Source organism: Acipenser ruthenus, chromosome 7 (genome assembly GCF_902713425.1).
Source record: "Acipenser ruthenus chromosome 7, fAciRut3.2 maternal haplotype, whole genome shotgun sequence".
Taxonomy (NCBI): Eukaryota; Metazoa; Chordata; class Actinopteri; order Acipenseriformes; family Acipenseridae; genus Acipenser; species Acipenser ruthenus.
In genome coordinates this window covers 64,340,231-64,356,229 of record NC_081195.1, presented here as the reverse complement: position 1 = coordinate 64,356,229, position 15,999 = coordinate 64,340,231, and the positions used below count along the sequence as shown (strand labels likewise).

At 38.7% G+C, this 15,999-nt stretch overlaps 1 protein-coding gene across 1 annotated transcript in view; it reads left to right on the top strand.

The window, feature by feature from the left end:
* Positions 1–15,999, top strand: part of LOC117415363 (acyl-CoA synthetase short-chain family member 3, mitochondrial-like) — a 37,440-nt gene that overhangs the window by 13,243 nt on the left and 8,198 nt on the right. The window contains exons 8-14 of the mRNA XM_059027586.1: positions 2,490–2,641; positions 4,998–5,101; positions 12,356–12,451; positions 12,943–13,006; positions 14,475–14,556; positions 15,448–15,570; positions 15,824–15,923. Of these exons, the coding sequence (XP_058883569.1) occupies positions 2,490–2,641; positions 4,998–5,101; positions 12,356–12,451; positions 12,943–13,006; positions 14,475–14,556; positions 15,448–15,570; positions 15,824–15,923 (721 nt within the window). The remainder of the gene's footprint in view (positions 1–2,489; positions 2,642–4,997; positions 5,102–12,355; positions 12,452–12,942; positions 13,007–14,474; positions 14,557–15,447; positions 15,571–15,823; positions 15,924–15,999) is intronic.

Here is a 15,999-nt window from a genome sequence, read left to right as displayed (position 1 = left end):
CAACCCAAGTAACAAAGCAGTGTGTGTGTGTGTGTGTGTATATATGTATATGTATATGAGTGTGTGTGTGTGTGTGTGTGTGTGTGTGTGTGTATATATACAGACATGCTCAAATTTGTTGGTACCCTTACAGCTCATTGAAATAATGCTTCATTCCTCCTGAAAAGTGATGAAATTAAAAGCTATTTTATCATGTATTCTGGCATGCCTTTGGTATGTCATAGAATAAAGCAAAGCTGCTGTGAAAAGAGATGAATTATTGCTTATTCTACAAAGATACTCTAAAATGGCCTGGACACATTTGTTGGTACCCCTTAGAAAAGATAATAAATAATTGGATTATAGTGATATTTCAAACTAATTAGTTTCTTTAATTAGTATCACACATGTCTCCAATCTTGTAATCAGTCATTCAGCCTATTTAAATGGAGAAAAGTAGTCACTGTGCTGTTTGGTATCATTGTGTGCACCACACTGAACATGGACCAGAGAAAGCAAAGGAGAGAGTTGTCTCAGGAGATCAGAAAGAAAATAATAGACAAGCATGGTAAAGGTAAAGGCTACAAGACCATCTCCAAGCAGCTTGATGTTCCTGTGACAACAGTTGCAAATATTATTAAGAAGTTTAAGGTCCATGGAACTGTAGCCAACCTCCCTGGGCGCAGCCGCAAGAGGAAAATCGACCCCAGAGTGAACAGAAGGATAGTGCGAATGGTAGAAAAAGAACCAAGGATAACTGCCAAAGAGATACAAGCTGAACTCCAAGGTGAAGGTACGTCAGTTTCTGATCGCACCATCCGTCGCTTTTTGAGCGAAAGTGGGCTCCATGGAAGAAGACCCAGGAGGACTCCACTTTTGACAGAAAAACATAAAAAAGCCAGACCTGAATTTGCTAAAATGCATATTGACAAGCCACAATCCTTCTGGGAGAATGTCCTTTGGACAGATGAGTCAAAACTGGAGCTTTTTGGCAAGTCACATCAGCTCTATGTTCACGGACGAAAAAATGAAGCTTTCAAAGAAAAGAACACCATACCTACAGTGAAACATGGAGGAGGCTCGGTTATGTTTTGGGGCTGCTTTGCTGTGCCTGGCACAGGGTGCCTTGAATCTGTGCAGGGCACAATGAAATCTCAAGACTATCGAGGCATTCTGGAGCGAAACGTACTGCCCAGTGTCAGAAAGCTCTGTCTCAGTCGCAGGTCATGGGTCCTCCAACAGGATAATGACCCAAAACACACAGCTAAAAGCACCCAAGAATGGATAAGAACAAAACATTGGACTATTCTGAAGTGGCCTTCTGTGAGTCCTGATCTGAATCCTATCGAACATCTATGGAAAGAGCTGAAACTTGCAGTCTGGAGAAGGCACCCATCAAACCTGAGACAGCTGGAGCAGTTTGCTCAGGAAAAGTGGGCCAAACTACCTGTTAACAGGTGCAGAAGTCTCATTGAGAGCTACAGAAAACGTTTGATTGCAGTGATTGCCACTTAAGGTTGTGCAACAAAATATTAGGTTAGCGGTCCCATCATTTTTGTCCATGCCATTTTCATTTGTTTTCTTATTTACAATATTATGTTGAATAAAAAATCAAAAGCAAAGTCTGATTTCTATTAAATATGGAATAAACAATGGTGGATGCCAATTACTTTTGTCAGTTTCAAGTTATTTCAGAGAAAATTGTGCATTCTTCGTTTTTTGTGTAGGGGTACCAACAAATTTGAGCACGTCTGTATATAAATAACCAGCTTGGCAAATACTTGCTACAGTATATTCAAAGATATTTTATTTTTTTTAGTTCTTACTCTTTTGGTCACCTCTTATAAAAAGACCTGCAGCCGTTACCCGTGACTAACATCCACATGTATAGGAAGAGACGGGACCATAGCAGCTGCATGATCATGCACACCTGCTGTCTGGTGATCCCTGCTCCACGTTTAGAGGCTTGTGCTCACTTAACCATTGCCGGATATTACACTCTTACCCCAAGAGGCATCATCTCACCCCACAGCTCTGAGCAACATGAGCACTAAACCAGAACAATGATGGCATTGCAACGTCACATCACTGTTGATACGCTGTTGAATGCACGAAGCTTCCATAACAGATCAACAAGGGTTTGGGCAGCAGCAGCCTCTCTCCCTTCCCACCTTCCAACACACAAGGGTTTGGGCATTTCAAATAGGAAGTCCTGTTGTGTGACAGTACCTGTTGTATTTGTGTGACTGTAGATGCATTATAATGGAGCAAAACAGGGAATAAATTAAGTGTTTTTTTTGCGTGTTGTGTGTTTTTTTTTTTTTTTTTTTTTTTTTTTTACATGACATTTATATTTTAATTGGAACTCCAGCCTCTAATTGCCCAAAGGTAATGTTTTTTTTGTCTTTTTTTCTGTGCTGCCAGGCAAATTAAAAAATGCACACTCTGCATGAGGCATTTACATATTCTGTTTCTTCAGTGCCTTGTCTTTAACTGAACTCTCTCTGCAGGGCAAGCCTGTGGGGACCCCAGATGCTGGAGCATTTTTCCGTTTGATATCGGAGCATGGTGTGGCAGCCATGTTCACCGCCCCAACAGCAATCCGAGCAATCCGCCAGCATGACCCCCAGGCAGCCCTGGGGAGACAGCATCCCCTAACGAGGTAAAATACAGGGTGGGGCAACATTCACCACAGAGCTTATTTATAATAAGCTGTGGATTCTGTTTAAAATCGTCTATAAACATGATAAAAATGTAAAATTGTGTTGTATTGCAGTGTGAACGGAATTTCTCGTTGATTACTCCACTGTTGAGAAACAGCAAAGTGTGACTGCCTATGGCTGTTTTATCTTTATTTGCTGTTGACTGTCTAAAACTTGAGCAATTTCCTGCCCCTGTGGAAATCCAAGCTGAATGCCTCTGCCTTCCTCCCTTGTGAAGAAAGTTCTTGTAAAGCAGTATACCAATCAGCAACTTGCCTTTCTTTCTATAAATAGGAAGGACCCCAGACCTGAGTGCACTTGCCTAAAACACTGAGGAACAAAAGCACACACATTATACTCTGTAGCTCTCATTTTAACTGTGAAGAAGACACTCTTCAAGCTATTTCCTTCCACCAAAGCATACATGCAGCTTGATAGAACCTCTGCAAGCTCTAGTGCATACGTTAATGGCACTGTAGGTTAAGAATGTATAGTACTAAGGGATAATGCTTTCTGTTAGCAAATACATTTCAGGATCAGTCTATCAGTTACAAACTGTGGTTCCCTGAGCAGGTGGAACATCTGTACATGAAGCATGGTGTTCTGGTGTCCTCTTTCCTTCAGAAAAGCTCCTCACTGAAAGTATCTTTTTGCTGTTAGCAATTTTTCCTTTTTTGTCCTTTCTTGTTTTATTATTCTGTCAGTTTTCTCACAACCTTTACTCCACTTGACTTTTCTTGCATGTAATCCTTGTACTAGGTTTGTCATGGTCACTTGGGTTATCAAGCCTGAATGCTTTTCAGACAGCAATGAAAAAACTAAACTTGAGTTCAGTTTGTGGTTGGCTATATTGCTTGCGCTTGGTAATATAACAAAACTAAAACATTGTAGTGTATGTAAGCTAAAATCGAAAAACAGGAAGATACATAGCAGGGAGTACTGGAAGCAAGATAAATTTAAATAAGGCTTGCACCTGTTGTCCTTTATCAGATTACGATGTACTCAGGGTAGTTTGTTCAACAGAAAGCTATTTCTCTTTTATCCCCGGTAAATATCTACCGCGTTGACGACATCCCATCACTCTCAACATTTTTTACATTTTCCACTTGTTTTTTTTTTTCTCTCGGACCAACAGGCTGAATGGGTTTTATTAATTAATGGCTGGGGTCTTTGTTGTGCACCATGTGTTGTGCACCATGTGTGCTAATTCCCATTAAGATGATTATTGTCAGCTTGCATATGAACATTGACTGGCAGCGTACAAGTGTTTATATTGGAGTTAGAAAACAGAGACTGTATCTGACATTGATAGAGTGTTTATATTGTTACAGTATATAGCTAACTTGACATTTTTGGTTGTCTTCAAACACTTGCCAGATGGTACACAGATACATGACCACATCATTTTCCACTACATTTGTTATGGAATGGGCAATTTGCCTGCTAGTTGCCTGAAGTGGAAAATACGGGCTGTTGTGTTTTGGGTCTTCTGTTACTTGTGGTTTTTGGCCTAACCATTTCCTGTGTGGTCCAGTGGTTAGAGAAAAGGGCTTGTAACCAGGAGGTCCCTGGTTCAAATCCCAGCTCGCTCACTGTGTGACCCTGAGCAAGTCACTTAACCTTCTTGTGCTCTGTCTTTCAGGTGAGACATTGTTGTAAGTGACTGTGCAGCTGATGCATAGTTCACACACCCTAGGCTTTGTAAGTTGCTTTTGATAAAGGCGTCTGCTAAAAAAACAAATAACGATGAAGCAACATCCACTTAACCAGAGTGCTTTTTACATTCTTTTATTCATTTTATTTTTTACATAATTTAGACATTGTGTAATTGTCCTATCCACCCGATTTCATTTTTGCAAAGGACAGAATGGAATACAACAAATGATAAAAATATACATCGATGATGGCAACATTTGCGATTTAATTGATGAATTTGAATAATCGTTGCAGTATTAGTGCCTACTGAATGCTTGTGTGCTGTAATCTTGTTTTTGCACTGTCTTTACTGATAAGCATGATAAGTTCACCATGTTTAATGATCATATTCAGATCATTTAGGTGTTTAGGTGATGCCAGCTCTTTTCAATTTGATCAAACAGTGTAGATAAATATCTTTATTTTTTAAAATCAAACCATTATTAACAGGCTCATTAGTTGAAAATGTAATATCACAAATGCTAGAGTAAAACAATTAACTCTTTACAAACAAACCCCAGTAATGTGAGTACGTGTGTGAATGTAAGCGGTGGCTGTCTGACTGGTAAAAGCAGGTTCTAGTACTCGGTATCAGGTTGAGAATGGATGTTTTCCCTGTAGGATGCGGACGCTCTTTGTTGCTGGTGAACGCTGTGATGCGGACACTTTGGGCTGGGCGAAGAAAACGTTCAAGGTTCCTGTCCTGGACCACTGGTGGCAGACTGGTATGTAAAACATGGATAATGACTGCTTTATACTACTCATATTAAAATGGTCAGGTAGGAGATTAATCATCACGGCTATGTCGTTGGTCTTCTCTGTTTCTGTTGTAAAGGGCATTTCCTTTCCACCAGTTGACTTCAGATAGTCTGTCTGAACATCATGCACTGTTTTTGTTTTTTGAAAAAATCTTGTGGTTCACTGTTTGAATACATTCTGAAAGCAAAATAGGTTTGAAGTTGAGGTGCTTTTTTTTGTTTACTGTTCCGATATTAACTATTTCTCCATACACATTTTGCTTCATTTTTTACAAACCAGGAGATTTAGACATTCCCATTGATTATGCTCCTGGATGTTTTGTTTTTGTTTTAACACATTATATTTAGTTGCGATATTTCATCCCTCTGTTGAGGGTATAAAGAAGTCATTTTTTCTAAACGAGTGTGCTGTGGAAGGTTTATTAAACAGGTTTCATTCTCCTTTGGAACGTGCTTGTCCGTCTTTTCTTTCCGTTCTGAGATGCTGTTGCAGTCTTGTTGTCTTGCTGTTATTCTTTTTGTCTGTTCTGGTAAAAAACCTGGATAGTGACATCTAATGTGAATTCGTTCTGCTTAGTTTTTATTTGACTACACATTATTAAAGAGAGAACTGGAAGTTATTTCATTAGCTGTGCATCTTTATATTTTAATGGTTGTCATTAATGTAATCTACTTCAGTGCTGAGGCTGAATCCGAGCAGCTACCCGGCCAGGCACGTTCTTATCGGGTTTGTCGTTTGTAACAGAATTCAGCTCAGGACATGTTTACATGCAAGACATTTAATGATGTAAGGATTGCTGACAGGTAATGCACACATTAAATAACACTACATATAAATCAAGTGAGTCCAAGATGAAATCCAGCAGGTGAATTGAAGCCTTGTGTCACTTCCTAAAACAAAGAGAAAGTAATAGAGCGTTATAGTGCTTGGGATGATTCCTAATGTTTTCCAGTTTTGTAAAAGGTTTAATTTCAGTGTATGCGATGGTTATGGCTTGATAAGAAGGCTTATACTACAGAATAGATTTCCAATGTGTTCGTTAGAAAAGCCGTAGTAGTCTATTCACGAAAAGGCTTACGTAATGTAACTTTCCATAAGGCTTATGAACAGTTTATGCAGTTGAAAGATCAGCCATTTCTTCTAGCTCTGGTGTGATTTGTACTGTTAAGGTTAAGAGTTTCTGCTACCCTGGTAAGCCGGGTATTGTGTGGAAAGTTATTGGAGTGGATGCAGGGCACAGATAGTCAAGGGCTTCTGTAAATTATATTTAATTCACATTTCACAGAGACCAAAGAAAAACAACAAATGCATGCTGTGCAAACAAAAGGTGAAAGGAAAGGTCTCCCTAGAGACAGAGGCCCTGGAAACGAAGCTTTTCTGTAGAAAAGTATCTGTCCCTTATGGCAAGGCAGGCACTGCAATTGCTCATTAGTGGGGGAGGGGGGAGGTTACGTGTGTACATTACAGGCAAATAGAAGGTAGATGTGGTGTTGGGTGTATTGCTTGTAGTCTACATGCAGAGTGTGACTATTCTCCACAGAATATATCATATTTTAGAAGATTCAAATGTTGGTCACCAAGAAACCGTACCTTTAGCCTCAATTCAATTTTTATATTGTCTTTCAAATCTGTATCTTTATTATTGTGATGACCTTTGTTATAAAGCTCTGGGTATTTTTTCAGCGGCAAGTATTATTGTTTCCTCAGTCAGTCTGGATACTGCTTCACCCTGCTGGACCACGCGCATTGAAGCTGTTCTCTGATTGGTTAATTCCCTAGTTGTGGCACGACAAATTGCAAAAAATAGGATTCAGTCCTATTTATTTTGTGTCGCCCTGGTGTCACTTCCACGTCACCTGTGGTGTGAAAGATACTTCTCACAAGTATATGTTTTATTCATTTTGTTGCATCGCTTCACAGTTTCGCTTGTCGCATTGCGTCCGGTGTGTAGAGGCCTTTAATCTAAAAATGATTTCCAGTGAGTGTGTATATATATTCTGGACTTGTGATCCTGGAAATACATTACTGAAATGTAGGGGTCACTTATTACTGTATACCTGTCTGAAAATTGTTGGGTCCAGCAAATTGCCCCATCAAAAATGACACTTTATTTATACAATGAGGTAAACTGTGTTTCCTCAGCTGCTCTCAGGCACGTCTGTTCTCTCTGCAGTGAGCTACAGGTGTGTGAAATAGTGCAGAAACCAGGCTGTAATTGCACCAATAGATCACAATTCTGTAGCAGCAGCAGCAGCCATGTTTCAATTCATTATGTGCTAGGCATTTGCCACCAATTTACATGGACAGATGGCTCTTCTGTTATTATGCGACTTCAATTTCACCAGCTAGCTTCCTCTTAATCCCTTTCCACCCTTTAAGAGGCACATCCATCCTGCGGTCTTTATTCTGTCTTTATTTTTTATACAGGAGCTAATTCAGATATTGTATATGTAACGTGACCCTTGAAATAACCCTTTCTCTGTTTTAAATGGCAATACTCACTTAACATTAAAAAATAAAAAAAAGCTAGCAGGAACTGGTCAAACTGTATTGAATGATGCTGATAATCTCTGAGCTATTTTAGGATAAACTGTGGAGGGGGAAAAAATATGAAGGTTGCTGATGTCATCCTTGTTGCCTAGCAACCACTGTTTTTCCAGTTCATAGCTCTGTGCTTGCTTACAATGGTTTTGCAGATTTTGCTGATCTAGTGAAGAGTTGGAGTTTTTTTTGTTGTTGTTATTATTATTATTATTATTATTATTATTAATAATAATTATGATCTTTAAAAAAAAAAAATCCTTTGCAAGCTTTACTGAAGATTTATTTAGCAAATAGCCTGTCTTCACAGAAAAGCTGTGTCTGGTTTGCAGCTTTAAAATGAAAGATATTATTTACAATTTTTAAAAATCTTTCATATTCTTTTATTGATATTACTTTTAAAGAGTGCTAACCACGGTTTTCTAATCACATTCTTATTCCACTGTCTCAGTTTCACTGCGATGGTTTAGCTGCACTCAGGCCATGTGACCTGTGACCTGTGACCTATGACCAGGTTGTTGGGTATCATTACACTTTTAATAAAATGTTTATTCAGAACAAAATATATAAAACAAAAACATCTAGTCTGTGAAAAAACGACATCACAGGTAAAACAAAGTGTGATATCCCAATTACATGTGTGGCCACTTTGGATATACTTTATAATGGCTAGAGTTTTATGAACAAACTGGCCAAGACGCACATCCTCTAAAAAAAAAAAAAAGTTTTAAGAAAAACAAAGAAAAAAAACAGGACCTTAAGGTCATGAATGTCCCTTTGTCTAATCTCCATTTGTGACCCCTGGTCCTTGTTTCTTGTTTCAGGTCGAAAAAGTCCCCTGGGTTGACATTGTCAGTACCTTTTATAATTTTGAATGCTTAAATCAGATCGCCTCATAGTCTTCTTTGTTCAAGGCTGAACAGATACAGTTCTTTGAGCCTGTCTGCATACGACATGCCTTTTAAACCCGGGATAATTCTGGTTGCTCTAATTATTCTGATTTGCACTAATTCTAGAGCAGCAATATCCTTTTTTGTAACGAGGTGACCAGAACTGAACACAATATTCTAGGTGAGGTCTTACTAATGCATTGTAAAGTTTTAACATTACTTCCCTTGTGGGAAGAGGGTGATTTTCAGTGCAGTTCGTGAACAATGGAAAAGTTGTTATTTTCTTGCCATAGGTCATGCACAGCATCCATTTTAATTGTGGTGTCCCTGCTATTTACTGTCGCTAGCACTGGACCCCAACATTTGGATTGCCTGCACTCATTCATAAAACTATTGCTTCAATAAGCTACTAAAGCACCCATGGGTACTGCAGGTAGTTCTTGACCTCAGGAGAAGAAAAGAAAACAAACACACACAAGGACATGACTGGAATGGAACCAACATTATGTAAGCTTTTGTTTGCTAGTGTTACTCAGGCTTATTGTGTTTCACCAACCCCTCAATTGTCTGTGGAGAGGACCACTATGAAATGGTTTACTGTGGGTGATGCTGATACGTGCGTGTAAGTCTGCTTGTCTGACAGGAGTATCACTCAGGCATGTTTTGTATTGTGGCATCCCTGTTATTGTAGTTTGCTTATGAGTGTTTCCAGTCCTTTCATTAGGATTCAGTCTGCGTATAACGTTGCCCTCATCCCTAGCAAACAGCCTGAAGCTCTTCTAAGAGGAATGTTGTATACATAATCTTAAAGCATGATGGGTTTTTTTTGTTTTTTTTTGTATAGAGAGCTGCCAAAGTGTTGACCAGCAATCCCTATTGGGATGGCTTGGCATGGCTGCTAGGCATACAGTGGAAATCTCTTTATACCCAAAGGCGTGTTGGATGAAATGTCTCTGTAGAGCATCTTTTCTTGGTAGAGATTTATTTTATTGCAACCATATTCTGCATTTTTCAGTCGTTGTAATATTAAATGACAATGTGATCATTTTCTAGCAATGCCCATTGTACAAGGTTTATGCAGAATCTGGATTTGTGCATCCCGTATAGCAAACATAAGGCAAGGGATGCAGGGAGCACTTGGATTATGAATTCCAGCTCACCAATAAGCTTCCAGTCTGATTTACAGGGAGCATTTGATGTGGTGCACAGTGAGCAAGCTGATGTCACTGCAGGAGAATCGGACATGCCTGCATTTGCATATTCTTTAATTAAACGATGTTCTTTGACCAAGCCTTCAGCCAGATTGTGGAACGAACAGGACACATCTGACTCGGGGATTGGAGGTATCTAGCTCCATCTCTCACTGCAGGTTTAATACCTTCCTAGGTTTGATATACAACTGGACAAGTTAAACATGATGCATTTGAGCTTGCTTCCATGAGGGCTATATGTTTATCAGCGCAGTCTACAAGGTAAAGGAATAAGTACATAGACTCTCTAAGAAACCAATGGTGACACCATGTAATGAAAGAAATAGACTGACACGGTATGATGAATGGTTCAAAGCCAAGAGAACATGGACCCGTGGAACACATTGTACTGGTATATTTTACTTGCAAATTATATAATGGTACCATTCTAGAAGGCTGTATTCAGTAATCAAGTAGGTGTTTGGGAGGCTTAGATGTTGCAGCACAATGTGACTTGCTTGATATGCCAGAAATTGTTTGTGATGCAAATACTGTGCAAGGATCTATTTTAATAATTTAAACCCTCCTAGGTCAATGTATAGGAGTATATTGCAAACTTTTACAATCGGTAATACACTAAAGAGATTCATAAAAACTGTTAGTACTCAAAGGGCCCTACATTAATTGAGTTGATAATCTGAACTCTTGTACAGACAGCCTGTGAATATATTCTCCAAGACAAGCCAGGGATTTAGATAGGCATGTTCTTGCCCTCAAATGGGTGCCCTTTTTCTGAATGGTTTAGACAGGCTGTCTGCTCTCTGTGCAATGGCTCTCTGTGTGATTTAATAAAATGGGAGATTTCACTGCTGTTGTCAAACTGCAATTTAGAAAAGACGCTTTTGTATGTATTTGTCACTTACCTGTATTTGGCAGTTTGCAAAGCACCATGCTTTGTTAGTCGTTGACTATGTAAACTCTTTGAAGAGAGCCAGGCACTACATAGTTGACTCCAGTGAAAAGTGTATGCCGTCCTTTTAATCCTGTGTATGGCTGGATGGTATGGTGTTTTTATAGTTTCACTAGTAAAAATATATCTGGTTAATGTTGCCCTACAGCAAATGCTTAGGAAATCAACAAATTGTCCCCCAGGTTTAAATGTTAACTTTTACTGCTCCAATCTGCTGATATCGGAAGGAATGCTGTTTCTTTTATGAGTTCAAAAATCCAATAGACCCGTAGCAGATTATAATGCTCCTTGTTCGGTGCATACCACTGAATATGAGATGAGCAGAACAATTCAGATGTTCAAAAACATACGAGCTAAATTAAAAGGATCAATGATATAAAGATGTGATGCCTACAGAAAGGGACGAGCTACAGTACGTGATTGGCCATTGAAGGATGTGATATTGGAAGTTGACGTAAGTCTTGTGTCTTTAACTCGAATGAACAGAAGTTCCACTTGAGGCTAGCGGCTGATTTAGTCTCTTCACTCACAATCGCTCCCTTCATGATTCATATATTTCACGGTTTTGGCAGATCATTTTTGCTGACTTCAGTTTTATGAAATAAATAAATGCTGATTGTGCATACAGTAGTACATTAATCTGAATCCTACAAACTCCTGAACGCTGTATCGATTTCTGTTACTCATTTTAGGTCACCTGATACTAAAAGCTATCATGCATTTAGGTGAAGCTGTGCATAGAACAAAGACTGCAGCATGAATAGAAATAATTTGATCTAAAAGACTGCTGAGAGAAAGCCTGATCTAAATGATACTATCTGTTCTGTAAGTATTCTCTGTAGAGGGTCACAGCAAGTTTTTAAATGCACTTCCTTTGATACAGGTCTTGTGCAGCTTTCAAAGAGATTAACAGCGCTTGGAATGGAATTTCTTGTAAAATGCTATTGGCATAACGCCCTGTGGGATTCTGCATTTCCCATTGCTTTTTGGAAGATGTGTTTGTTTGCTTTGCCCAGGGGGTTCACTGCATTGGCTGACACTGTGTCCCAAAGTGCATCTCTGATAACCTAAAATATTCATTAGAAATAGTTTGGTAATCGAGCCCCAAAATACCACTCTGTAACATGATTTTATGACTGATGATGTAGAATACTAATAGATGGATTAACCAGTGAGCATGAGGATGATGGGAAATGTAGTTCAGAGAGGTCCATGTGGGTACATGGGAAGCCATCTTGAGGCAGGGAATGCAATGTAAAAGTTTAAAAAAGTGGTCAAAATGTAAAAAAAATAAATAAATAAAATTTAAACAATACACACACTTTACGTAAACAGTTGTAGCAACACATGGAAACATGTAACACAATAAAATAAAAAGGTCCTTATGTACCCTTTAAGAACTACTGAAGGAGCAACAAGCTAATGTTTAGATGACTTTGTTTCTTGTAAGTTTTACCTTTTAGTATTACCTTCTAGTATTTAAAAACTGTGCAGTTTTATTAAGTAAACAATTGTCACTTTATGTTGCTATGGTATTCTGATAATTTGAGAGACAACATGAGACCCTGTTTAAATGAACATGTTGTGTTTTATTTGATGGTTTTATTTCCATATTCTGTTTTTTATTAGAAAGTGGATCCCCAATAACAGCCTCTTGCATCGGCCTTGGAAATTCTCTGACCCCACCTGCTGGACAAGCTGGTAAACCTGTACCAGGATACAATGGTAAACACATGCAGACGCTGCCTGTATTCGGTGCTGTTACATATCAGGACTTTCATTAGGCAAACTCGTGACTAAGCCAGACAATGGGTTACAATAAGTTGTGAATAGATAGCATGTTAGTTTATAATTGACTGGGTTTTCCCTGTTTTGTACTGTCACCTGGATAGTTTTGCTAAAATGGCTTTTTAAGCATGTGTAATACAAATGTACTGTTTAAGTGCTTTTTAAATGAGCATCTTTAAAAACTTGAAGGTGGTGCTGTTCGTGCATGTGTGAACTTTAAGCAGGCTCAATTTTACCACTGTCAGTTAAGCTTCTGAGAACCATGTTGCAGGATTCTGATTAGAAGCTGACAGACTTTTTAAGATACACCCAGCTAGTTTTGGAGATGAAAGAAGAATAGGAAAGATACTTTGCAAGTTCCATCAGTTTCCCATTGAGTGTACTGTGACACAGACAACTGACTTCACCCGTTGTGTGCTGTTTCACAGTCATGGTCCTGGACTACAGCATGCAGAAAGTGAAGTCGAAGACTCTGGGAAACATTGTGGTAAAGTAAGGAAGTCTGCTCTTTTCAATGATTACAGCAACACTTGTACATGTCTACAGGTAGAATTTCCATCCCAGAAATTGGTTTGATGCTGTGAAATTATATGCTGTTGCTGCAATGCTCGTTAGTGAGTGAGTTATAATTGGGGCCAAATTACTAGCTGCCAAAGCATCCAAGTATGCAAGTTTTTTTTTGTTTTTTTTTAATGCTGATAAGGTTTTGCAGGAAACAGAACGAATATGTTTTGAAATATGCAGAAAATCTATTGTAAACCGTAAACATTTTAAAATGTTGCTGTAAACCTCTGTATGTCACCGTCACATCCTCTCTCTCTTACTGTGTGCACATATCAAATATATCTAGAGAACCGATTCTCCAAGAGTTATCAAAGGACATTCTACAGCACAAATGAATGAAGCCGTGTACCTACGGCTGTATATTTTATTTGTTTTTACTTCTACTAATCTTGAGAGTAATCTTGATGTTGCATGTATAAATACATAGTGACTCACTAATATATTAATTAAATATTATAATTCTTAATATCAATTAAATAGGGGGTAATTACCCCTAATCTACTGAAAAGCACCCTTTATCTATTGGAGTAGTCTAATGTCCAGGTTATCTGGTTGATCTGTCTAAGAAATGAAGAGCTACTGTATGCTGGCACAGTTCTGCTGTCTGTTATGTACAGATCTATTTCTTCTGTTTTTCATGACCCACCTGGTTGCCTTTACAAGGAATATTTTAAGGGTCTGCGCTGGGGATAGAATGAAATGGGAGCTGGTGCAGCCCTAGATCGGCTGTGATTTGATGAAAAGTACCCTGATGAATAATGGATTTCAACTCTGCTAGCCCCACCATTCACCCATCCAGACATATTGATGTGGAAACACTGCAGTACGTGCAGATACACATACAGTTCAGTCTTCTATACAGTCATGCAAGTGTTTTGTAAACTTTTAGAACAGAATGCTGGATTAGCTGCGTAGTGTAGAGTTCACCGATGAAGACATTCGATGTTTGTCTGCTTGACTTGGTTTCTGATAAGTGGTGCCTCTTGCTATTTAGTATACATTATAACGCTGGCCGTTTATAATCTGATTTGATGTAGCAAAACAAGTAGGTTGACTTTTTTTTTTTTTTCTCCCAATATCAGCCTAGGATCAGCAGGACCAGAGAGGATGATGTTGTTTTTTGTGTTCTCTTCTTTTTTTTTTTTTTTTTTTACAAGTAAATAAATAATAGAAACCCCTTCTGACAGATTAGTATTGCTGCCCAGCCCCTGATATAACCAAATGTACTGAGAGCCAAATAACAATCTGGAAGGAAAACCAATTGGACTGCAATAAAATAATATGAAGTACTGTTGTTGTCTTTCCTAGGGTTTGAGGTATGCCAGTAACTAGAAAGCTTATCTCATTGCTTACAGAAGTCATTCTTTTGGGTTTTCTTTTCTTTCTCCATTTTAAGGTTGCCGCTGCCTCCAGGTGCAGTAACCACTCTCTGGGAAAACGACGGCATCTTCAGTGAACTCTATTTCACCACGTTTCCTGTAAGCGTTTCAATCCTGAGATCTTAAAACAGTATTCCTGTTTTCACACCCTCTTGCTGCTGATGTTAAATTTAATGAAAGTCTTGTATTTCAAGTTTTAAAACTGCCTTCTCGTACACATAACATTATCGTGTGTGTGTGAGGTTTGTCTTGTTAAAAGCATTGTGGAGTACGTGTGTACCATGTCCTGTGTAGATTATTCCAAAACAAATCATTATTGTTGCAGACCTTATTTGTTTTAACCCATCTCTCTCTGCTTGGAATAAAAGCACAGTTGGGATTAAATAGAATTAGGACTTTGTTTTAAGCTGTTTTAATTCCCCTCGCATACATTTAACCTAATTCTTTATTTTCATTACCGTGACCTGTAGGAAGTTCCACTACTGTGACTGGTACAGTTATTTCTGATTTACCATCGACACCAAAGGCAGTTATTTCTGATTTGCCATAGACACCAAAGGCTAAGAGAAATAATACACCCCTCAAGGCTCTTGGGTTGGAGAAGAACACAAATAGATTCAGCTCTGTGCTCCTGCTATTCCAAACTCCTAGTGGACTGAATATCGACTTCTAGGTTTTGATTTCATTATTTGCCTCTCCTTCAATTACCCAAGTGCTGCCTGTGTTGCTTCAACAACGTGGTGTATAGCACCGCCTAGTGGTACATTCATATGAAGATTTCTTAGTTTGCAGATATTGTATTATAAGGGCCTCTTTGACAATAATGGTCCAAAAAGACATTATTATTATTATTATTATTATTATTATTATTATTATTATTATTTATTTCTTAGCAGATGCCCTTATCCAGGGCGACTTACAATCGTAAGCAAATACATTTCAAGTGTTACAATAGACATGTATTAAGCACAACCCCTCTCTTGGTTCCAGGGTTACTATGACACCATGGATGCAGGCTACATGGATGAGGAGAATTACTTGTATGTCATGTCTCGTGTTGATGATGTAATCAATGTTGCTGGCCATAGGATTTCCACAGGGGCACTGGAGGAGGTGAGGCTGTAAGCAGAACTTCAAGGGTACTTGTAGCAACAAGTGTTTCAGTGGTTAGACAGACAGGGTACAGCACAGACAGGGGTGAGTCTTTAAATAGCTGGAACAGTTAAGTTAAAAAGAAAAACTTTGGAGGGAGAGCGAAAGAACATGAAAATAGTAAACAGAATAAAAAAGGGGGGGGGGGGGGGGACTGAAATAAAAAGTGTTTGGGTGAAGTTTCCTAATGGAGGTTTACATTTCTATGTTCCAGTCCATTCTGCACCACTCAGCTGTGGCAGACTGCGCTGTTGTTGGACTGGAAGACTCCTTGAAAGGTCACATTCCTCTAGCCTTGTGTGTTTTAAAAAACGGTAAGAGTTGTATTCATTTTCCATCTCTGCACCTTGGATTAAAGTGGGTGGAACGTTATGCTGATTATTCAGGTCT